The 26,137-nt window shown below is 36.9% G+C and overlaps 1 protein-coding gene across 1 annotated transcript in view; it reads left to right on the forward strand.

Annotated features, from left to right (window-relative positions):
- Positions 1-8,018: 8,018 nt before the first annotated feature.
- The window catches only part of TPH2 (tryptophan hydroxylase 2), a 135,931-nt gene continuing 117,812 nt past the window's right edge, over positions 8,019-26,137 (forward strand). Inside the window, exons 1-4 of the mRNA XM_001363038.4 lie at positions 8,019-8,279; positions 13,818-13,958; positions 19,529-19,712; positions 19,804-19,904. Coding sequence (XP_001363075.1) covers positions 8,175-8,279; positions 13,818-13,958; positions 19,529-19,712; positions 19,804-19,904 — 531 coding nt within the window. The 5' untranslated portion in view covers positions 8,019-8,174. The remainder of the gene's footprint in view (positions 8,280-13,817; positions 13,959-19,528; positions 19,713-19,803; positions 19,905-26,137) is intronic.

The following is a 26,137-nucleotide window of genomic DNA, read 5'->3' on the forward strand; positions in this document are numbered from 1 at the left end:
GGAAATGGGGGTTAAGTGACTTGCCCAGGGATACACAACCAGAACATGTTTGAGGCCAGACTTGAACCCAGGACTCCTATCTCTGGGCCTGGGTCTCAATCCACTGAGCAACCTAGCCATTCCCCATGTTTTATTTTTTTTTACAATCCTCACCTATCACTGTACATCTATCAGATTGGCCAATATGGTAGTAAAGGAAAGTGGTAAATTTTGGAGGGTATGTGGCAAAATTGCTACACCAATGCATTGTTGGTGGAGTTGTGAACTGATCCAGTCATTCTAGAGGACACTTTGGAACTATACCCAAAGGCCTATGAATGTGCCAAACCTTTGATCCAGCAATTCAACTACTGGGTCTGTATCCCAAAGAAATAATTAAAAAAATGGGAAAGGACCCACTTGTACAAAAATATTTATAGCTGCTCTTTATGGTAGCAAAGAATAGGAAATTGATGGGATCCAATGGGGAATGGCTGAACAAATTGTGGTGGTACATGTTGGTGATGGGATACTATTGTGCTATAAGAATATATAAACAAGATGAATTCAGAAAACGCTGGATAGGTCTGTAGGAACTGATGCAGAGTGAAATAAGCAGAACTGGGAGAACATTATACACAGTAACAGCAATATTGGAGGATAATTATCTCTGAAAACTTGGCTACTCTCAGCAATGTCCTGATCTGTGACAACCCTGGATCCTGAAAGATTTGTGATGGGGAATGCTAGCGTCTTTCCCATCAGTGTATTTATGGTTTTATTTATGACTTTGCTCTTACAACAAATGACCAATATGGAAGTGTGTTTTGCATGACAATGAAAAAGAAAAAAAAACCTCACGGTCTGACTTAGAATCAATACTAAGTGTAGGTTTCTAGGCAGAAGAGGTGTATGAGCTAGGTAATTGGGTTCAAGTGACTTGCCCAAGGTCTCTATCCACTGAGCCACCTACCTGCCCCTGTTATCCCTATTTTATTTAATTAAAAAAAAATCCTTACCTTCTGCCTTAGAATTAATACTATGTATTGGTTCAAAATGTCAAATTCTGAATCATTAAAAGGAGATTGGGTATAAATGAATGGGTCATGGTCTCACCCTCACTTTAAAAAATGTGTTCTCAGGACAGCTAGAGAGCACAAAGAATAGAATGCCAGGAGGCTTGAATCTGGCTCAGACACTTCCCTGCTATGTGACTCTGGGCTAGTCACATAACTCTGCTTCAGTTTCCTCATCTGTAAAATGAGCTGGAGAAGGAATTGGCAAACCACTCCAGTGTCTTGCCAAGAAAATCTCCATTGAGATCATTCTAAGAGTCAGACGTGACTGAAAATGACTGAACAAGCCCTTTGGCACTTTGGTTAAACCCTTCTCAGAATAATGTTTTTAAATGCATAAAATAAAATATTTAGGATTAGAAGAGTAAGCAAATATGTGGCCAAAATACGTAAAAACAAATTCATAGAACTCAGGTAAAGAATCCCTGAACTAGATGTTCAATTCATTCAAATGAACTTTTCTATGACCATCTCCTAGTCATTTTTTGCCTTCATATAACAATAATAACTAGCATTTATGTAGTATTTCCTGTGTCAGTCACTGTGCTAAACCCTTTACAAATACAATTTCATTTGATCTTCACAAAAGCCTTCCAAGGTAAGTGATATTATTTTCTAAAAAACAATGTTCTCAAAGGAGGATTCATAAAGGGGAACCTAAGCAAACTGTACTCCCGACTGAGAACTGACAGAAATGTTCAGAAGGGACACCAGCTTCAAATTATCTTGGAGGTTCCTTCCATGTTGGTACTTTTATGATTCTAAATGGCCTTTTAATCTCTACTTTAAAATATCCAATAATAGTGAAGTCCCTATCTCTCACTGCAACCCATTTCAAATTTGGATGGCTCTAATGCTACTTCCTCATTTTGAGCCCAAATCAACTCCTTTATAACTTTCTTCCTGTTGATTGATGCTAGTTCTACTCTCTGGAGCTACACAAAATGAGCCTAGTTCTTCCTCTACATGGCAGGTCCTTGGATATTTGAAGATGATTACTATGTTCCCCTAAATCTTACATTCCCCAGGCAAAATATTGCCAATTCCTCCAACTATTCATCATATGACAGCTTCAAGAACCTTTACCACCTTTGTTACTATCTTCTAGAACATCCTAACTTTTATCAAAACTCTTCTAAAATGTGGCACCAAGAATTGGAGTTCACATTCATTTTACTTCATGTAAAATAGGCTTTTAGGCTCAAGGCTGCCAGTCAAACTCTGTCTCAAGAGGTCTAAACATCTAGATGCTCTAATAGGAAACTATGGTCTTCAAGCAAGAGAAAGGAATAAAAGTAACAAATATCCTCAGAGTTCACAATGGATCTTAAAAAATGGAGCAGAAAAGGTAACCAAAAATTTGAATGGACAATCTATTGGGAAATCAAGGTCCTTTGCTCTTTGATGCTGACAGGTACACTAGCTAAGCATGATCCTCTTCCACATTGCAGTCTATTACTCTCCCACTCTAAAAGCCTAGCTAATACTTGGACAGTAATAATCCTGATAAACTTTAACTCACAAAGAGTAGAATAAAACAAATACTTTCATCATCATGGATATTCTTCATTTACCAAGGTGGTCCAACTCATTGACAGCTTCATTGCATTGTTGGTTCTCATTGAGTTTGTAATTAACTAAAATCGTCTACTTTCTTTTTCATAAAGAGTTGCTTTTAAGCCAAATCTCCCTTATTCTTTACATGTGAAACTGATTGAACTTCAATGCTAAGTTCTGCATTTATATCTATTCAATATCATGTTTTTAAATTTAGGTTCTTTGGTTCCAATTGTCAAGATCTTTTTGAGTCCTGATCCTGTCATCCAACATATCCATTCTTTCTGGTTTTATCTTATCTGAAGATTTGGAATTTGAAACATTCTTTCTGCCTTCATTTAAGCCATTAAAATGTTGAACATGACAGGGCTAAGTAGAGGGTCCTCTGGCATGTCATTAGGATCTACTTTCATCTTGACATTGATCCATATTGATCAACTTTGGGTACAGTTGTACAACATTCTACAAATTCACCTAACCATACAATCATCCAGCCCACATTTCTCCATTTTTTTCTGGAAAGATATCATGAGAGACTCTATTAAATGCCCTGTTGAAATTATAATATAACATATATCCCTCTGTGAATTGGTATGGTTAAAATAATCCTGTGAGAAAAGGAATTGAGGCTAGCTTGGTATGACATTCTTGGCAAGTTCAGTGCTAGCTCCTCTCTATTTTATTTTCAGTCTTACAGATCAACTTCTTGCCCCTAATTAATGTAAAAAGTTATGTATGCGAACCCTTAAAAAACCAGAAAACTCTAAATCGATAACAAATATGAAGGAAATTAGGTGACATGGTAGATAGAGAACTGGACTTAGAGTCAGGAAAACTTGAGTTCAGCTCCAGTCTCAGACACCGTATGATCCTGGGCAAGTTACTTAACTGGTCTTCCTCAGTTTTATCAGCTATAAATGGGGATAATAATAGCATTTACCTTGCAAGGTTTTTGTGAGGATCAAATAAGAGTATTTGTAAAGGGCTTAGCACAGTGTCTGACACATAGGAAGTTGTACGTATATGCTACTTATTGTTACATGAAGGCAAACAGTGACTAGGAGCAGAGGGTAACAGAAAAGTTCATTTGAATGAGTTGAACCTTTAGTTCAGGGATTCTCTATCTGAGTTCTATGAAATTATTTTTAGATACTTTGATCATTATATTTTAATATAATCACTTACTTTTGTAATCCTAAGTTTTTGATTTTATGAAAAAACATAATTTTGAGAAAGGATCCATAGACTTTACCAGAGTGCCAGAGGGTTTGTTCAGCCATTTTCAATCATGTCTGACTCTATGATCCCATTTGAGATTTTCTTGGCAGGATATTGGACTAGTTTGCCATTTCCTTCTCCAGTATAAATTTGTCTTCCTTATTGTTTGTTCTTGTATATGGGTGCCTATGGGTTTTGTGTATGTCTTTCCATAGGTTTGTTCATTTGTTTCTCTCAAAATTTTAGCAAATCTCTATTTTCCCTTTTGAATACACCTTCAGGTTCACTAGCTATAGGGTTTTTCTTGCATTAATTCTCCTTCCCTCTTAACATGCCTATCTATTCTGTTTCCTACATTGATGCTTCTAACACCCATCTCTATTATCCAGACATGATGCAGTGGAAAGAAGGCTCTCACTCATGCTATCCTTTTTCAGTGCTATTTTAATCACCCTACCCTCACTTATCCTATCCAATCCTTGCCCTTCTAGTTTGTTTTAAACCTTTACCTTCTGTCTTAGAATGAATGCTGTGTATTAGTTCCAAGGCAGAAGAGTGGTAAGGTCTAAGCAGTGGAGGTTAAGTGACTTGCCCAGGGTCACACAGCTAGGATGTTTCAGAGGTCAGATTTGAACCAGTACCTTCTGTCTTGAGTTCTGACTTTCAATCCACTGAGCCACCAAACTATCTTTACTTCACATCTATTTCACCTTCCTCTTGTGTCTATTGGAGCTTTTGACTCAGTCTTAGATTTCCCTTTGAGCTACTGAAACTTGGCTGTTTTCTGAAGAAACTTCTCATCACTCTTATGAAAGCTTCATTTTTCTCTCACTCTTTCAGGTTAATTGAGAAATGTGGGGGGATCCAGCCTTTTTGAATTCCAGACCACCAGCATTTTATCCTTATCAGATCTCTAAAAAAGAAAATCCTTTACTTAAGTGGTCTTCCTCAGTTTTATCAGCTATAAATGGGGATAATAATAGCATTTACCTTGCAAGGTTTTTGTGAGGATCAAATAAGAGTATTTGTAAAGGGCTTAGCACAGTGTCTGTGTAACTCTGAAACAGAAAGGCAAGGACTAGGCAAGCAGGGTTAAATGACTTCCCCAAAGTCACATAGCTAGCTAGGAAGTGTCTGAGGCCAGATTTTTTTTCAGCTTTTGAAATCTGTCGTTCATTTTTGTTTACCATATTCTTTAATTCACCTCTCACATTCACTACCACTGAGAGTCAGTATGATGCAAAGGAAAAGAGCAAAGGTGCTTGGATTCAAAATGAAATTTGACATTAATTACCAGTATGATCTTGTGCAAGTCACTTAACTGCCAGGGGCCTCAGTTTCATGATCTGTAAAGTGATAAAGTTGAAATAGGTGGTGTCTGAGGGCCTTTTTAATTTTATGAGTCTGTGACTTGTGATACTATGATTTCTCAGGATCTATTTGCACTTAAAAACAAACAAAAAACCCTTACTTTCTGTTTCAGAATCACTACTGTGTATTGGTTCTAAGACAGAAGAGTGGTAAGGGCTAGGCAATGGGGGTTAAGTGACTTGTCCAGGATCACACAATTAGGAAGCGTTTGAGGTCAAATTTGAACCTAGGACCTCCTGTCTCTAGGTCTGGTTATCAATCCACTGAGCCATCCTGTTGTCCCTTATTTCTTCTTTCTTAAGTGACTTTGGTGCCTATAGAACATTCTTCCCCTATCTCTCATCATCTGCTATCATTCTCAGTGATTTCAACTTCTTTGTTTATTGGCCATTGCACTCCTTAAACTTTTAGTTTTCCACCCTCCATTCTATAGTCCTTCTACTCCATCTTATGGACTCCAACATATCCATGCCTAAGACCTAGTAATTATAAATGTCACCTCTGAGAGTTTGTATCTGTAGCTACATATTTCCAATGACAATTCTACTTCACACATCCAATATATTTCAAACCTATTGAACTGGTTTTTTGCCCTTCTTTCATTTTATGCAGTAGCCTTATTTCATTTGTCTCTTTGTCATTCTTGACCCTCTAGATAGCCACTTCATGAACTACTCCCTAATAAGCTATATTGCAACTTCTTGTTCTTCACCATTTTCACGAGGGCAATGTCTACCCCTGGAAGACATTGAATCATCCCTTTTCTCATTTTTTTCTCTCAGGATGAAAAACATCAAAGGAAGAAGTAATGGAATTATATGATATTTTTCTAATACAAATTCATGCTATCCTATTTCATATAGGCTCCCACTATTGCTCAGCAATTATTTTATTCATTGTCTGTTGATTCCTTAGTATGCTATGTGGCTATACACAGCGGTTATGCCAAACTTCAAACGTACAAGTAACATTTTCCCATTTACTTGTGAAGAACATTAGCTCAATCACAAATGAAAAAGCTTCACTGAACAGAATCCAGAAGTTTATCAGAACAATAGATTTTGATATTTTGGACATGTAGTTAAGAAAGTCTGGGTACAAGTCCTGCTATAGAAACTTAAATCTGGGACAGCTAGCTGGACTGATTAAAATCTGGCCTTAAGACTTTCTAGCTTTGACTCTGGGCAAGTTTAACTCCATTTGACAAGCCCTTGCTCTTCAGTCTTTGAGTTGTTACTGAGACAGGCAGTAAGGATTTATTAAAAAAAAAAAAAGAAACTTTTATCTGTGTGATACCTGTAGAATATCACCTGTTTTGAACTCAAGTTTTTTTTTTGACCAGTAAAGTACTGATAATATCTGTAGCATTTATGGAGTTTTTGAAAGGATATATGAAAAAAACTATGTAAAGTGCTTCATTCTATCCATTGCATCCAGAGAGTTAGATGGTACAATGGATAGATTGCTGGGCTGAGTTAGTAAAACCTGAGTTCAAATCCAGCCTTAGACACTTTCTTGCTGTGTGCCCTTGGTATGTCCCTTTAACTGTCTTCCTCAGTTCCTGCAAATGTAAAAATGGAACAACAACAGCACCTATCTCTGATTTAATCCATGAGGATTAAGTAAGATGATATTTGTAAAGTGTTTTGCAGAGTGCTGGGCACTTACTAGGTGCTTAATAAAGCTTATTCCTTTCCTTTCCTTCTTTTTGCAAACTTCAGAGTACTACATAAGTGCTACAAAGTACTACTACATAAGTGTGAAATAATGTTAATAATGATATCTATATATCTACATATACTATAATGTTAGTAACAAAGAAATTATTATTGACTTTGAGTCCAAAGACCTGGATTAGAATTGTAGCTCTTCTATTTACTAGTTGAAAGATTTTGGGCAAGTCAATTAGTCCTTGTGAGTTTCATTTCTCTTAGCTCTAAAATAGGGATAATAATACTTAGACTCTATAATTTACACAGCTGTTTAAAAAACCACTTGTAAAAGTGATGTACAATATAGGTGTGAGAGCATTATTACTATTGATGATTTTTGTGTGGATCCTTTTTTTTTTAAACCCTTACCTTCTGTCTTGGAGCCAATACTGTGTATTGGCTCCAAGACAGAAGAGTGGTAAGGGCTAGGCAAGTGACTTGCCCAGGGTCACACAGCTGGGAAGTGTCTGAGGCCAGATTTGAACCTAGGACCTCCCATCTCTAGGCCTGGCTCTCAATCCACTGAGCTACCCAGCTGCCCCCTATATGTGGATACTTTTGCACCTCACATTCCTTCTTCTTTCCCAGGATCTGTAGGTTAAACATTATACAATGCCTAACTTGTAGCTAAATCAAGTCCTCCAATTTTTCTGCAATAAAGCTAGCTTGTATGGAATATGAGAAACATTGTCTTGTATTTACGTCAAAGAACATTCCATTGTTTTCTTCACTAGGAAAAGTGTATTCTATTGTGAAAGGCATCACACTAAAATAATAAAAGACATTTAAGGCCATAGAAAAATGTTAATGTGTGAAAAAAAGTAAGATGATGGCTTAAAGGTTTCAAATATCCTTTGAGAGGAGAAATCAGTAGGAAGATCAGGCCAAGTTGTTTTCTTGTACAAAGAAAGCTCTCTTGTATGTTTATTCCCCAATACGCACGAAAAGGTCACGATGAAATAAAAAATCTCTGTGGGTAGAGATAAACCAAAGGCACAGGTCTTTAATCTGGCTGAAGCCATCTCAGGCAGAAATGAGTCTGCTTAATCAGACTTGCATCAGTTCCCAGTTACGCATATAAAGAGCCTAGAGGGAGAAGAAGCTTCACAGCTCCTTCTTCAGCACCGGAACTCTGGACAGCTCATCCTCTGTGGCCTCCCTCGTCTTCTTTCTCATACTTTGCAGCTGGAGCTGAGGACTCAGCCTTAGCCTCTGGCTGGTTCCCCCTGCTATAGAGAAAGGAAATTAAACAGATTTCCCCATGCAGCCTGCCATGATGATGTTTTCCAGTAAATATTGGGCAAGGAGGGGACTCTCTTTGGATTCAGCGGTCCCTGAAGAACATCAGTTACTCAGCAGCTTAACAGTGAGTACTAAGAGATTGACACTTTCAAGAAAGCATTTCCTAGGCTCAACTGTATCTACCTGTGGGTTAGTAAACCCTGCACACCCTACACACATTAGAGCACCTCTAGACACCCTTCTGTAATGAATTAAAACATTTATCAATGTACTAAAGTAACATATCTCCATGTCTTTCCAGATGCCTTCTCAGAAAGTTATTTGGAAAGGATTTAAAAAGTTATAGAAAGCAAGATAAAGTTGTGAAGAACTCTTTCTTACTCTGGAGTAGGAAAATGTGTGTTAGATTTAGAAAGGACATTCTTGATGAGGAAAAACAGGGAGAGCTAGATTTTTTCTGGACTTTCACCAGTATATTGCTGTTTCCTTCACACATATCCTCCATTTTAAAGTCCATAATTATTGTTTTCCATTTTTATCTTTCAAAACTATCTTTGGTAATCATTGCTGGATCTAGAACATCTTGAAAACTGGAAAGAAAAGATTGGATTAATTTTGAAAGTGCTTCATTTTTCCTCAGTTTAGTTTCAAAGTTATTTAAAAGTTTAAAAAATGGAATGAAACAAAATGATTTCAGATCCTTATTTCAGTTGAAAACTTTAGCAAAAGAAAATGAATCCAGGTCTTTATGCAATGAAAGTATTGAATGGTATTTCATTATTGCAATAACAGACTTTATCAACTGTTTTAATTCTCTGAGGGAGGAAAAAAAGTCTGTTTGAATATCTTAGCTCTGTATATCAGCCAGAGGGCTTTATTATATTTACACATATTACTACTAAATGAGTTGATAAAGCAAGGAAATTTTACTATTATAATTATAGTGTTTTGTAGAACTATTTAAATCAATTTAAGAAAATTCTGAATAAATGTAAATGACTTTCTGTGCATTTTAATAATATATAGATATTTGAAATGATTCAGTAAGTACATCGAAGACTTCTAAAGAGAAATACTAAATTTAGAAAACAAAGAAACAAAATTCATGTCCACAATGAAGCTTAAATATTTAGGGTTATGTTTTTAATGTGATGAGGAGGCAGATGTTGAAAGTAATAGGAAATTATAGTTTAAAATAGCTTTAAACAGAGTCACCATCAAATACAGAAATCAACATTCATTTCTAACCCTCTGTGAAATTATGAATAATGAAGCCAACACATCATTTTTCTATGAATTTCTGACAATTAAAAAACTGAATAAGAATGACTTGTGATAGAAGGTTAATATGAAAATGAAAAAAAGGGGGCACAGAAGAAGAGAATAGCAAATTATTCTTTGCTGAATTCCCTACCAGAAACACATTTTTTGGTTTCTGCCAAAATACAGGTAATGTTGTAAATGTTTTAATATCTTCATTTGCAGAGGGGGAAGCACTCTCCTTCTCTAATTGTCAGAGCTTAGTGAGTATATTGCATAACCATATGCATTTGGATGAGAGTACCATCACTTCATAATTTTACAATAACTTTACATCATCTGTCAAAGGCAATTTGCAAGTTATTTTATTCCCTCATGTTCTACTCAATTCTGACAATGCTTTGACTCCTAAGAATCTGTCATCGTTCTCATTAGCAAATTCCAGCTACTAGTCATTACTTAATCACATACTATATAGTATCTTGCATGGCTAATGAAGTTTTAATCCCTTTCAGTTTCACTGATGCCTCTATTTGCTCATGAGGATTAGTGATCTAGTTTTTTCATGTCTCGATTTTAACCCTCATTTCCATTGTTATCTACTGACACAATTTAGGTAGGCCTGGATGATATACTCTCTGCCAACATTGTAGTAATTAGATCTCTACTGACAGAATAAAATTAGAGAGTCAAAAGTTAGAAATGATGGTTTTATTGATTTAGGCACATGCATAGTCAGATGGAAGAATATAAAATGGTTATTTACTTTCCAGTTATATTGGAAAAAAATAAGGATCTATGTGGAAAAATGAATCTTCAATCATTTTGCATTTGCTTCAGTACCAGGTTTAATTCATATTGTAGCAGTAGAAGGAGGATTGGGCTCCATGTCAGAAGACCTGGGCCTTCTCTGGTTAATTAAATAAATAAATATTTATTTACTTTATAACCACTACTTTTTGTCTTAGTCACAACTCTAAGACACTTGCCTTGGGTCACACAGCTAGCAAGTGTTTGAGATCACATTTGAACCCAGTTCCTCCTGATTGCAGACCTAACCCTCTATCCACTGTGCACCTAGCTGACCCTCAATAAATATTTATCAATAAATTACTATAGCTACAAGAAAAGCAGTGTGGTCTATCTTATGGAGAACTGATTTTTGAGCCAAGGAGTGAGGAGTTCAAATTCCACTCCTGACATATGCTGTCTGAGATTTTAGGCAAGTCACTTAACCTTTCAGTGCCTCAGACAACTCTCTAAGACTATATAAATTGCAAAGCAGTTACCAATCTGCATTGGTAGAGGGAATTTTCTCACTGGAAATTCCCTAGAACAATAAAATCACAAATTCCTTCCCTATTTCTAAAGATAGGGATACCAGGTACTCTGATGAGGATGGCTGGGGGAGGAAACAAAAACAAAATCTGAAAACTTAAAATAACTTGAAAAATAATGCCATTCAATTCCTTACAGTAGCTTTTAAATTTCTTTTCACTTCTTTTCAAGGACTAAACTCTTCAATCTCACAGTTGCTTCCTATTTAGTCAATTAAAGCCAGCAGGAACAAATTGTTTTAATTCTCCCTTTTCGCTTCTCTCAATCTATCAGTATGGAACTATATTGTTCTCCTTCCCTTCACTCCCAGAAGCTGAGAGGATCTTCCTCTTTTGCCAAAACTAACCATCCCCCTGGACCTTTGGATTTATCTAATTTGGTCTCTTCTGCGGATCTTGTTCTATTAGTTCCACTATATCTCTTGACCACATTTCTTTTTTCTACTCCCATTGAAACCACCTTAATGTAGGCTTTCATCACTTCTCACCCAGATTATTCTAAGAGTCTCCTTATTGGTCTTTCTGCTTCCAGCCTTTCCTAATTGCAATCCACCCTTCTCAAAGCAACTTGAGTTTTTTTTCTAAGGTACTTCTCTAATTATGTCAGTCCCCTATTGAAAAATCATTTGTAGGGGGCAGCCGGGTGGCTCAGTGGATTGAGAGCCAGGCCTAGAGATGGTTCAAATCTGGCCTCAGACATTTCCTAGCTGTGTGACCCTGGGCAAGTCACTTAATCCTCATTGCCTAGCCCTTAAAAAAACAACTGTTTTTTTAAAATTCTTACTTTCAAGTAAGAATTAAAAAAAAAAACAGTTGTAACTCCTCATTGCTTCTCTGAAAGAATATAAACTCTTTATTCTGGCATTCAATACCTTGTGCAATCTGATTCCAAATGATCTTTTTAGACTTATGAGATACTTTATGTGCCCTGTATTTCACTAAATTGGATCACTCTCTGACCTCCTACCCTTCTCATCCATCTCTTTTCTATCTCTTTGCTTTCACCTGACCCACTGAAACATCCTTATCTATTGAAGTCTGTAATTTCTTTCATCTTCCTCCTTTCTTCTACTTCCCTAAGATTCAAAGATCCTGTAGTGCAGGGTCTGTGACCTGTCTTTAACCTGCACATGGTAGGTGCTTTATACATTGTGAATTAATTGACTTGTACTACATACTAAGTTTGTGACTGGATCTAATTTCCCTAAGACTCACTTTCCTCATTTGTAAAATGGTTATAAAAAGATACTTGTAATGCCTACTCAGTATTTTTTAGGAATAAATGAGAAGTATGTGAAATGCTTGTTACTGTAAAATGCTATATAAAATTTGATGATAATTGAATGAGATATACTTTGATGCCACTTACAAGCTGGAAAGAAAACTTACAAAAATTGGAGATTACTAATGAGTAATTCTTTTCATCCTCTTCTTAAATGTTTTATTGATGTTCTTTTCTTTTTTATATCATCATTCCTTTCCAATTACTCTTCCCTCCTCATCCCTTACCTCCCTCACTTATAATAAAAAATAAGTACAATCAAGGAAAACAAATCAATATATTAACTAGTGAATAATTCCTAAAACCCGTTATTGTCCATCTTAGAGTCAATACTGTGGATTGGTTCCAAAGCAGAAGGGCAGAAGGTTAAGTGACTTACCCAAGATCATAGAGCTAGGATATGTCTGAGGCTAGTTGTGAACCTGGGACCTCCTATTTCAAGGTATGGTCTTCAATCTACCAAGTCACCTAGCTGCCCCCATGAATAATTCTCAATGCATCTTGACAGTTAGATATTTTTTCATGGATAGAATGGACACAAACCTTTTGAATTACTAGCTGATAGGCTGAAAGCAGTTGAAATTAGTGAATCAAAATAACCTACTATCACCTATCTGATTTTTAATTTTGAGCAATTCAATTTACCTAGAATATCTTGATAGAGTTTGGTTGCTCTGTTCATGTTAAAGTTGTCTCGATAATAGTCTAGGCTCTCTGATCAATTTATTTATGGGAAGCTTATCTTTACATATTATCTTTAATTTGTTCATAAACTACAGTAAGTATAGTCTAGTGGAAAGTCTAGTGGGAATCAATAATCCTAAGTGTGGGTCCCAGTTCTGTCACTAGCTGACTGTGTGAACTTGGGTTTATGCTTTGCCTCTCTGAGCCTCACTGTCTTGATCTGTAAAATTTGTAAAAAAAGAGAAAGAATTGGACTAGATGAAGCTCCTTGAGAATAGGAACAATTTCATTTTTGTCTTTGTTTCCTGTGCCTGGAATAGAGTGGGTGCTTTATGAATGCTTGTTGGGATAGAGGATAGAGGGTTGGATTTGGAGTCAGAAAGACCTCAGTTCTCATTTTTGCCTCCCATACTACCTTTGTGACCCTGGGCAAGTTACTTAATCTCTCTCCCCTTCAGCTTCCTCCTGTTTAAAAAGGAATCATAATAGGGGTCCTTTTAAAAAATTAAAAATGGGGGAAAATATACAAAGTACTTTGTAGACTTCAAAATGCTATATTTGTTTTTGTTGAGTAGTTTTTCAGTTGTCCCTGACTCTTCATGACCCAATTTTGAGGTTTTCTTGGCAAAGATACTATTTCCTTCTCCAGCTCATTTTACAGATGAGGAAATTGAGGCAAATGGATTTAAGTGTCTTTTACAGGGTGACGCAGCTATCAAGTGTCAGGCTGGATTTGAGTCTTCCTAGGGGCAGGCAGATAGATGGCTTAGTGGATTAAGAGGCAGATCTAGAGACAGGAGGTCCTGGGTTCAAATCTGTCCTCAAGACAATTCCTAGCTGTGTGACCCTGGGCAAGTCACTTAACACCCATTTCTAATCTTGTGTCTTGGAACCAATAAACAATATTGATTGTAAGAGGGAAGGTGAGGGTTTAAAAAACAAGAGATGAGTCTTCCTGGTTCCAGGCACTCTGTTCACTACACCACCTTGCTGCCCCAAGTAAAGGGCTATCTATATACATACAAGCTCTTATTGACTGAATAATCTCTGAATGGAAAGGTGCCTTTCATTGTCATTTTCTGTCCCCTCTTCTTTACAGTTCAACAGAGCAAATGATGAGAAGAAAGGCAACAAAGGGAGTGGCAAGAATGAAGTTGCTGGGGAAAGTGGAAAGACTGCAGTTGTGTTTTCTTTGAAAAATGAAGTTGGTGAATTGGTAAAAGCCTTAAGACTCTTTCAGGTATGTGTCAAAACTTCTGACAGAGCCACGTGCTTTGTTATGGACTTATCATCTGTTGGGAAGCATGATTCAGTGAATGAGTCAGTTTCTGCAGACTGGTATAATTATGGATGTTGAAATGTACAAAGGAACAAAACTTTATGAGGCTTCACAAATAGAATTTGTCACTTAAAAATGACAGAATAAACACAATCATGTGAAATAGACTTTTTTGATCCAGATGATCTTTGGGGAATGATATAACCCTCTTACGAGATGGAAAGGTCAGTAATACAAAGCTATATAGGGGTGTTGCTATTCACGATGTGTGAGAAATAGAGATCTGCACAAAGTATTAATTGGGTATGATTATTAATAACAGCTTGATGTAGCAGAATCAGCAATAAACTTAGAGATGGAAGACTGGAGTTCAAATATATATATATGTATATATATTTACTACTTACTAGATGTATATACTCCAGGGAACTATCTGCTTTTTTTGTGACCATGAAGAATGGAGGGCCAAAGAAATTAAAGGATTTGTCTAAGATCATACAAGTAATAAGTGATAAAGCTGTGATTTAAATTTAGGTCCTTGGACCCTCAATCCAGAACTTTGTATGTTGTCCCATTATTATCATAGAGCTCTTCAGCATCTTCATTTTTAGGATGAAGAGTTGGGCTGGGTTATATGGATTCTTAGTTCTCTTTCAGGGTAAAATTCAGTTCAGGGTAAAATCCTACGGTCCTATGAACTTTACAACATTATTCTCTCCTTTTCAGAAGGATTCTCAGTGGTACTCCTTTAAATAAAAATCTTCATTGGACATTTAAAATAATTTAATTCACACATACTTTGTAGATGGTAATTTGTGGTATCATAGATGAAATAGATTCTAGGCTAACTTTACTCCTTGACTGAACAGGAGGGGTAAGATTTAGAAGATTGCAAGTGGGATTCTCCTAGGAAATGCCATATTGCCATCTTAGTTGAAGCATCTTGCTAGAAGAACCTATGCAATTGGCTCCTGTGACTTGGGGAGGAAAAACTGGGAGAGGGAAATTTGATGTATATATTCTGCAGCTACACCATTATTGAAGCCACCAAGACCTCATTTGGTCCTCACAATATTCCTATGAGGTATGTTCGACTATTTTATGGATGAGGAAACTGAGGCTGGCAGAGGATAAGTGACTTGTCCAGGGTCACATGGCTAGTAAGTATTAGAGACAGTATTCAAATTCAGATCTTCCCCCTTCTAAAACCAATAAATCTCTTAATTGTTCGACACACCCCAAATATATGCCATTACCCGTGATATGTTGGTGAGTGTTTCACAATTGGCTCTCTCTCAAAAAAGAAATATTCAAGACACAATTTTAAGTTTAATATATCTCATTTACATTTTCTTCATCATTTTCTTAAGGCTAGAAATCAATAGAAGAATACATCAAGCTCTGATTTGTAGTATTTGTCAATTTCTGAAGGGTAATTCCCATGCTGAAAATGTGGTAATCAGCTCTCCCAATCAGTACACACTTGGTCATAACCATCAGCGACCATGACAGCTTTTCAGGATGAATCGTATTTCCCTAGGAGTATTGACCCTACACAGAAACAACAATGAAAAGTGACTTGTCTTTCTTTCATTTCAACCCAGCAAGAGGTTTTCAATAGAAATCCATTCCTTTTTCTTTATGTTGTGTGGTTGTGTGGTATTGATACTCTCATACCTTGATTTCCTATTGATGATTAGAGAGTTTAGTTGTGTTTTTGTATTAGTGTGAGGAAAAGCAAGAAGACTAGACCATAAAGTGAAAGGAGAGTAGTATAAACAAGGCTGGAAAGGTGACTTGGGGACAAGTAGAATTACGGACCAGAGGAGTACAGGGATCCACTGTAGTTTATTGAGTAGGTCAGACCTGAATTTTAGAAAGATCTCTGGGGCAAGTGTGTGGTAGATGGGTCAGAGAGGGGAGAGACTTGAGGCAGGGGGAAGGCAGGAGGGAAGAATATTTGAATAGTACGATGATAAGGTCTGGTTAAGGGAGCAGCTGGGAGGGTGAAGAGAAGGAAGATAGATGTGACAGATAATATGGTGGTAGAATTGACAAGATTTGCCAACTGCTGGGTTATGTGGAGTGAATGAAAAGGAAGAGTAGAAGGACCATTGAGGTTGCAAATCTGGGTTACTGGAAAGATTGGTGGTGTCCTTAACAGAAATAGCCAAGTTCTAAAGAATGGTGGATTTTGGTAAAAGATAGTGTAATGAGATGCTTGATGTTCATTACAATTCACTCATGCCTGTTCATCTTGTCCCACTCCAAATGAAAATGTGAGGTGGGGTATTTACTCACTGGTGACTGCCCTGCAGTGAGGAGCTTCCCATTTAATATGATATGATCTGCAACCAATCTCCTAGCTATATCTTATTTGAAATAATTGTTTGCATCTTGTTTAGACTGTGAGCTCCTTGAGAGCAAGGACTAGTGTCTTTGTTCTTACATTACTTAGCACAATGATTAGCATGTGGTTCGAACTTTGCAAATGCTCTTTGTCTTGGACTTTTTTCATATTTTATTCAGTTTTAATATGGCTTCCATTATTAACTTTTAAAATAAAATGATTTCCAGTTTAGAAAACAATGCATTGAACACATAATACCTTTTTCTTTTTATGGTTATACAAATATTCTAAATACACATTTTATGTTCAAGATGATGGCAAATGAGATGAACTGTACAGTGCATAAGGGAAGAAAATATTTTAGCATATTTAGAAGCAATAGAAATGTCTATGCAAAACAAATATTTTCTTGATGACTCTGAGGAGTTCCTGTAATAGTCATGAGATAATTTGGGAGGAAGTATAGCTAGGATTTTCCTCCCTCTCCCTTCTCTCTCCATGGCACCTGCACAGCTGCTGCTGTAGGTTAGTTATAACTGAGGCATCAGCACTGGGCCTGAGAAGAGAAGTGGTGTGAGGGGTTGGAATTGAGGAGAGTCCATCCATATTAGGTAAAGGGCAAGTGTGGTTGCAGTGGAGATGAGACCTATACTTCTCTGTTCTAGGGAAGGGTAGAATGTAATACATCTTTCTACTCTCCAGTTGATCCATTGTACATTCCTGGATATCAGTGGCTAGTTTACTCAAAGATTGTGAATTATATAGGTTTGGGACAGGATTCAGAAGATCTAAATTCTAGTTTGAGCCCTACTTTTTAACTAGCTGTACAACTTTGGGAAAACCACTTAAACTCTCTGTGTAAAATGGAAATAAAAGTACATGCCTTTCCTACCTTACAGAAATATTATGAGAATCAAATGAACTAATTGATATGAAAGCACCTCGAGAGTAATACATTTCTTAGTAATATGTTGTTATTATTAATTTACTTTATGACTCCATGACTGGGTATTCATTCCTTTATCATAGATTGTAACTTCTTTACACCTTAGTGGAATTGCTACATCCCCTTAAATGAACCAGTTGGCACCTGGTGGTCCTTCTGGTGAGCCTCTCCACATGTAGCTAAATTCTTCCTCAGGTGTTGGATGGGTTGTCCTTCACTAGTCCCTTTCTATCGTCTTTTAATCTTTTTTATCTTCATGGGTCCTACCATGGTGGCATAGTGGACAGTGAGTTGGGCTTGGAGTCAAGAAGACTTGTCTCTGTGAGTTCATTCTGGCTTCAAACTCTTACTAGCTGCAGGACTCTGGGCAACTCACTTCTCCCTTTTTACCTCAGTTTTCTCATCTATAAAATGAGTTGGAGAAAGAAATGGCAAACCACTCCAGGATCTTTGCCAGGAGAACCCCAAATGGGGTCATGAAGAGTCAGACATGACAGAAATGACTGAATAACACCAGATTACAAGGATACACCATCACTTAAGCTCTGTTGGTCTACACGAGGAGACCTTGAGTGAAGAGATACAATGAGAGAATTTCAGCACTCAGGATCACAAGTCAGGCGGATTATTACTCAGTGGCATGAAGATAGGAGGCTCTCCAGTCCACAGTTCTAACTGGCACTCAAGGGGTGGTGTGGATGTACTATGGGGGTGCATCCCTGGATCAAGAGTTCATATCTCTGTCTTTATAACTGATTGTTGTTGCTGAATAGGGATGGAACAGGAAAGAGACCTTAGGGACACTTAATCAATAGTGGTCTGGATTGTACTCCCCCTTGTTTAGACTTCAAGGTCATTGTGATGAGGAAAGTCTACTAATCTTGTTGACCTGGATTGGAATGGAATTTGCTTGCTTTGCATTCCTTGCCCAAATGTAGCTGACCAAGCGAATTACTGAGTACATAGAAACTTCCTGGTACATAGGTGGATCAATTGGTGGTCAAACATAGGGTTTTATGTGTCAAAATGAGACCCTAAGTTGGAATTTAGTGAAGGATTATTATTAATCAATTTGAGGTGTTTTTTAAAACGTAAAACCAAGATCAGATCATCTGTAATAGTATACTTGAATGGGTACAGAACACAGAATCAAGAGCTCTGTGTCTTCCTCCTGACACTCCTTAGCAATTTGATTCTAATCTCTATGGGTCCCAATGTTTTAAATTAGAAAATGAAAATTTTATAATAAATATACTCAAAGGCTCTTTCAAATCAAAAGTTTTATGATTCTACATTCATTCATTCAGCAAACATTTGAGTGCCTATTCTATGGCCAAGGGGTTGTCCAAGGTAAAGATCTATTGGCATAGTCTTCACTTTCACGTTTCTTATAATTTAGTAGGAGAGACAAGATACATATACACAAAGCTGGAATGCAAAGTAGTATTGTGGTACAATGAACATATTATAGAAGTTCAGGAAAGAGGAATAGAGACTTGGCTAGGATGATGAGAAAAGAGGTGGAAAGGGAAAGAATTGAATTGGGTCTTGAAGGATAGAGGTGGGAATGGGGGAAGAGATGGACCTGGTTGGGGTGGGCATCCCAGGGATAGAGATCGGCAGGTTCAGGGACAAGAAGCCTCATATTTGTTTGAGTAATATTAAGTAGTCTAATTTGAAAAAAATGTAGGATTCGTATGGAAGAAATGGGAAGGTTGGCTAAAAATGGAGGTTGGGTCCAGATCTGGACTATGGGAATGTGCCTGTATTTTCATTCTAAGGAATATACTGAATAAGTCACTTTAATGAATTCTTGAGTGAGACCATGTCTATATGACACCAAAATCACTGGCTAAAAGTTGAGAAGATTCAGCTAGACAACTAAATATTAGGTCTACATGATGCCAAACAACTGCTCTTATTTGAGTATTTTAAGTATAACAGTTGAATATTTTGACATTTTATTGATACTGGTAAAACTGTAGTGTTGTTTAGTGTAACCAAGTAGCATAGCTTGTAGACAATTTTTTCCTTTTTTTTTTAATCAGGAAAGCTAAGAATAAATTATTTTTAAAGTGTAGCAAAAAGTGCAACCCAGAAGTCATTTTTGTTATGTGTAAAAAACCAAGTTTATCCGTAGTTTTGTGTTGATTGAGAGCAGTAACCTGTTGACCACTGGATATTGATGATGAAAAGACTAAAAGCATGGAAATATGTTTTCTAATGTTTCCATAGGAAAAGCATGTGAACATGGTTCACATTGAGTCCAGGAAATCCAGGCGAAGAAATTCGGAGGTAGAGATCTTTGTGGACTGTGACTGCAATAAGAAAGAATTTAATGAGCTCATTCAATTGCTGAAATTTCAAACCACCATTGTGACACTGAACCCACCAGAGAACATTTGGACAGAGGAGGAAGGCAAGGCTACTTCTGCATCTTTTGCTTTTTCTTTCTAGTCCATATTTCATAGGAAGAATGAGCTAATATTTTTGATCTCACACTCTAACAGACCTGGAAGGTGTCCTGTGGTTTCCTCGGAAGATTGCTGAATTAGACAAATGTTCTCACCGAGTTCTTATGTATGGCTCAGAATTGGATGCAGATCACCCCGTAAGTAAGAGGAAAAATCCCAGTGAGATTATTACATGTCAGACTTTATTGTGGGCTTATGCTATATAGCTATTTATGTCAAGTTACTGAGAGAAGCTCTTTAGACTAAAATGTCTCAACCTGCCATAGTCAGGCTAGAGAAGGGAAGGTCTTAACTTTTTTTTTTTTGCACCCTAGACCCCTCTGACAGTCTGATGAAGCTTATGGATTCTGTTTTTGGAATAACAGTTTAAAATAAAATAAATAAATAAATAAATAAAAACAACAAAATAAAAAACACAGGATTATAAATGAAACTATTTACATTGAAATAGTTATCTATCCATTTATCCTTCTATCTATCAATCCATTTCTCTAGCTTTCACGCAAACATACAATACCAAAACTACTGACCTACCTGGATTAAGAATTCTTGGCTTGAGGAAAATAGTGTTTCCACTTTTGTGTCACATTGCATTTCATTTATTTTTAAAGGATTAAATACAGGAAGTGCATATTCCAAAATTCCTGAAATCTATTGTAGGAAGATAATCCTATATATTTGAGAAATTAGTCCTTTATCAAAGATAATTACTACAAAAATTTTTCCCAGCTTTTTGTTTCCTTCTAATCTTCTTTGTATTTGTTTTGCTTGTACAAAAATTTAAATGTAATATAATTAAAATGAACCATTTTATATTTTATAATGCTCTCTGGCTCTTGTATTGTCCTAAATTTTTCTCTTATAGTACATAGATCCTACAAGTAGATAATTCTGCTCTCTGCCATACCATTTTCTAATTTTCCCAACAATTTTTGTCAAACAATCAATTACTGTTCTAAGAGGTTGGAACTTTTGATTTATCAAATACTAAATTACTATGGTCATTTATTAGTAGGTTTTGTGTACCTAATTTATTCCACTGATCCTCTACTTTATTTCTTAGCCAGTAACAGCTTGTTTTCATGATTACTGCTTTATAATGCATTTTGATATCTGGTACTCATAGGCCACCTTCCTTCACATTTTTTACCATTGATTCCCTTGATATTCTTAAACTTTTGTTCTTCCAGATGAATTATATTATTAATTTTTCTAGCTCTACAAAATAATTTTTGGGCAGTTAGACTGGTATAACATGGAATCAGTAGATCAGCTTAGGTAAAATTGTCATTTTTATTGAATTTGCTCAGCCTATCCATGAACAATTAATGTTTTTCCAGTTGTTTAGATCTGACTTTATTTGTGTAAAAAATGTTTTGCAATTAAGTTCCTTTAGTTCCTGGGTTTGTTTTGGCAGGTAGACTTCCAAATATTTTATATTATATACTGTTAATTTAAATGGCATTTCCTTTTCTTTCTCTTGCTGCCATGCTTTGTTGGTAATACACAGAAATACTGATGGTTTATGTAGGTTATTTTATATCCTGCAACTTTGCTAAAATTGTTGATTATTTACACCAATTTTTCAGCTGATAGGATTTTCTAAGTATACCATCATATCATCTTTGAAGAGTGATAATTTTCTTTCTTAATTCAAACCAATTTATTTAGTCTCAGAGGGTGGCCTTTGGAATAATAATTAACCAAATTGGATTTTACTTTGGGGAAGCTGAAGACATTATACTCTATCAAGAATTCTTAACCATTAGGGAGAAGCTGAGCATGGATTTGTTTTTAAAAAGTATTTTGGCAACTTTATTTCAATATAATTTGTTTTCTTTATATCTTATTTCATACATTTAAAAATATGATTCTGAAGATGATTCTTTAGACATTACCAAGATTTCCAAAGGGATCCATGACACAAAAAAGGATCAAGGGCTCTTGTCCTGTGGAGACATTCTGAAAGAATGATACTCTACCATCTTCTTTGTTAATAGTCAAGTAAGGCTTTAGACTCAATGGAAATGCACAAATTTCTAGAACAGAATTTGATGAAACAGGCTAATCTGTTCTTCTTCATGCTTCCTACTCTACTCCAACACAAATTGTCTTTAAAATAATATGGACCTTTCACAGTGATTTTCCACTATTTTCTTTGTATTTCATTATCAACATTTCTTTAACATGAAACTTGGATGTCAATTTCTACTCCATCTGAAGTGTAGTGTAATAGTGTGGGAGAAAGAATCCATTTAATCACACACATCTTTAAAAAATTTTGATTTTTTTTTTGCAACAAGAACATTTATTTTTCTCTTTTTCTCTACCCAATTGGAAAAAGAAAACAAAACCCTTAGTAGCTGTGTGCCCCTGGGCAAATCATTTACTTAACCCTTTGCCTCCATTTCCTCCTCTGTAAAATGAGATGGAAAAGGAATGGCAGACCACTCCAATATCTTTGCCAAGAAAACCCTAGATGGGAACATGAAGAGTCTAAAATGACTGAATAACAACTTTTTTTTTCTGGAAAATTAGCTTTAATCACCATAGCTGCTCTGCTTCTAATCATATTGCCGTTTTCTCTGAGAATGTGGGGAGTCCTTGCCCTTCTTAATGCTTTGTGCCACTTTTTGAGTGTGTAATAATTTTTACAAGCTTTGGGAATCTGCATCATGTTGGCAGCACTAAGAGAGGGAAACAAGCCTGGAAACAGAAGGATCAATCTAGTGACTTTGAAATAAAGCAATATAGAATAAAATAAATATTCCTGCATGCTAGAACAAAACAAAACAAAACATGGGAAACATTTGATAATCCTTTCATTAATTCTTCAGGGAAAGTCAGCTTTAGCTAGATAGCTTAGGAGGCCTTGCCACATAGTGAAAAGAAAGCTGGGCTTGGACCCAGAACATGTGTTCAAATCCCAGCTTTGCCACTTACTAGCTACATGACTGTGGACAAATCACTTAATGTCCCTGAGCCTTAGTTTCTTCATCTGTAAAGCAGGAATAATGATAGTTGGCTTGCCCATCTCCCTCATGGGACTGTTGAGAGAAAAATGCTTTGAAAACTTTAAAGCATGGAGGCTTGATGTATTGGAAAGCCCTGGATTTGGAGTCAAGAGTTTATAGAATCCTACATTAATGATTCATAGCTAGAAAGGACCTTAGAGGCCAGATAGTCCAACGTTTTCATTTTATAGATGAGGATCAGAAGCCTGGAAGGATGAAGGGGCTTACCCAGGGTCCCAAGGGCAGGAGGCAATGGAGCTGGGATTCGAATCAAGGTCATCTGATCCCAAGTCCAGTACACTTGCTGCCTTTCCAAGGGAGAGATTAGGCTAAGGAAGAAAGATGGCACAGTGGAAAGTGTACTGAATTTGGAATGACAAGACTAGGCTTTGAATCTTGGCTGTCACTGAATTCTTCTCCCCCCACCCCTTTAGCCCCATACCTTCTGTTTTAGAGTCAATACTAAATAAAGGTTCTAAGGCCAAAGAGTGGTAGGAGCTAGGCAATGGGGCTTAAGTGGCTTCCCCAGGGTCACACAGCAAGGAAGTTTCTGAAGGCAGATTTAAACCCAGGACCTCCTATCTGGTCTGGCTCTCTATCCACTGAGCAACTTAGCTATCCCCTCTCACCCTTCTTGTGTGATCTTTTTTTTTAAACTTAAGTAATGTTTATTAAATTTACTAATTATATATTTTTCAAAAAATCTTTAACACTTTCCAGCTAGAGAAGATTTTCTTGTGTGATCTTGTTCAAGTGTCTCAATTTCTTTGGCCTTCAATTGACTCACTGGTAAAATGGAGGTCTTGGTTTGGTGACCTTTTAGATCCCTTCCAGTTCTAAATCTGATCCTGTGCAAACAAATACATTATACTAGGTCCCTTCCAATTCTAAACCCAGTTTATGGTGGTGGTGTAGTTGTTTTCAGTCATGTCCTACTCTGTGATACCTTTGGGGGGAGGGTTTCTTTCTTTTTTTTTTCTTTTGAAACATTTTATTTAATTAATTTACAATATTTTTCCATGGTTACAAGATTCATGTTTTTTCCCCTCCCCTCACCCCACCTCCTCCATAGTTGATGTGCAACTCCACTGGGTTTTCATTGATCAAGACCTATTTCCATATTACTGATATTTGCACTAGGGTGATCGTTTAGAGTCTATACCCTTGGGGGGGGGTTTCTTGACAGAGATATTGGAGTGGTTTACCATTTCCTTCTCCAGCTTGTTTTACATATGAGGAAACTGAGGCAAACAAAGTAAAGTGACCTGTTCAGGGTCACAGACCTACTAAGTGACTGAGGTCAAATTTGAATCCAGGAAGATGTCCAAACTCAGTGGTCCTATTAATACTGTTAATTATTAATACTGTTAAAAAGGTAACCTATCCTAGAGCAATGCAAAGACCAGCTGTTAATTTTCTTGGTGATTTCGGATAAGTCCTTTCACCTTGTGAGCTTACAGTTTATATATGCACATAAATACACATATGTATATATATATGCATCTTAATTTTCATCTTAATTAATTTTGTATATATACAAAGTGAAAATTAAGATGCAGCTGGGACTTCAGAGGAGCTATTGAAAAGACTAGCTAACAAAACAACTGGAAAGCATCTTGGAGAGCATAGACGCTTGCTCCCACAACTGGAAGTGATCTATTGCATCACCTCACCCATCTCTCAGGCCACAAAGGAGTTATTTCCAACCTTAAATTCCCAAATGCTTCACTTAGGCTAGTTTGAAAATTGTCCAACCCATAGCAGGGGGTCAGCCATTTCCCCGAATGACTACAACATCACTGACCTTGCTGTGAAGAAATTTTATTTTGGTATCCAGCCTAAATTTCTCTTCGCTTAATTTCATCCCATTACTCCTAATTATATCCACCTTATGAGGCCTTCTCTTATTTGATGTGCAACCACTAGAAATAATTGCAAGTAGTTAGCAATTCCCCACCTCAATCATGTGTTTTGGTGTTGGGTTTTTTCTCCCACCACATGTATTTATTATACAGATAGATCAAATGTTCCTTGTGCAAAAGTTAATTTTGGTGCATTATTATTTAATGAGTAAAGAAAAGGAGATAGCATGCTTTTCCCCCCTTGTGCATGGACAAACTCAAAGCTGGGCTGACTAGGAACAGGGATAATTGGGATACTGCCCCTTGGACACCTGGCTTTGATGTCCTCAGAGGGAAACCGGTTGACCACGAGACTCAGAATGTGAGATTTAGGGAGATAAGTCTTATTGGACAGAGTTTAGAGGATCAGAGATTTAGAGCTAGGTGGCCTAATAATACCAATAGCTAGCATTTTCATAGTTTTTTTCTTTAAGGTTTATAAAGTGTTTTACACATATGATCTCATTTTAATCTCATATCAGTCCTTCAGAGGTAGGTGTTATTTTATAGACGAAACTGAATCAGGCAGAAGTTAAGTGACTTGCCCAAGGCCAGAAAGCTAGCACATATTTGAGGCTGGATTTGAATTCAGATCTTTCTGGCTCCAGGTCCATCACTCCATCCATTGTGCACCCTCCATGTGTCATAAGAGGTGAAACACTCTAAAGTTATAATAATAGGGGGCAGCTGTGTGGCTCAGTGGATTGCGAGCCAGGCCTAGAGACAGGAGGTCTTAGGTTCAAATGTGGCCTCAGACACTTCCCAGCTGTGTGACCCTGGGCAAGTCACTTAACCCCCATTGCCTAGCCCTTACCACTCTTCTGCCTTGCAACCAGTATATACAGTATTAATTCCAAGATGGAAGGTGAAGGTTTTATTAAAAAAAAAGTTATAATAATAGAAAGTAAGTAAGCTGGGATTTGAACCCTGGTTCTCTGACTCCAAGTCCACTGTTCTTCTCATTACATCATAGTTAATAGAATGATATAACAGTTGAACTGATATTTAATAACAAAGTATTATCAACGTTCAGTTGAGGATACTAGGTTGCTTACCCAGTGTGGGAGTTCTTGCTTGAGGGGATAACACTGAAATATTGACACTGTGACCAATTGTTTCCCAGCTTCGACTTCATGTGCTCTAATTTCTAGTGTAGATGCTCAATGTCCTTTCTTCCCAGTTTTAGTTAGGAAGCTCATGTTGCCACATAGGACAGTCTGGATTGCTGGAGCTAGACAGAGCCTTTGGATAATTGCCATACTTGTTTAATGAGGAATGGTTAGTGATTCATTCTTTCAGCTACTCTGGGATGATGCAGGTGCCTGCTTTGAAAGAGTGTGCAAGATTTCTCTGGAAACCCCACAGGAGTGGGACGCCATTGGGATAGCGTCATGCCTCTCAAAGAAAAGGAACAGATGTGGAGTAATCCATGGGCAGGAGCCTTTTTCTTTTGCC

This window comes from Monodelphis domestica, chromosome 5 (genome assembly GCF_027887165.1).
Source record: "Monodelphis domestica isolate mMonDom1 chromosome 5, mMonDom1.pri, whole genome shotgun sequence".
Taxonomy (NCBI): domain Eukaryota; kingdom Metazoa; phylum Chordata; class Mammalia; order Didelphimorphia; family Didelphidae; genus Monodelphis; species Monodelphis domestica.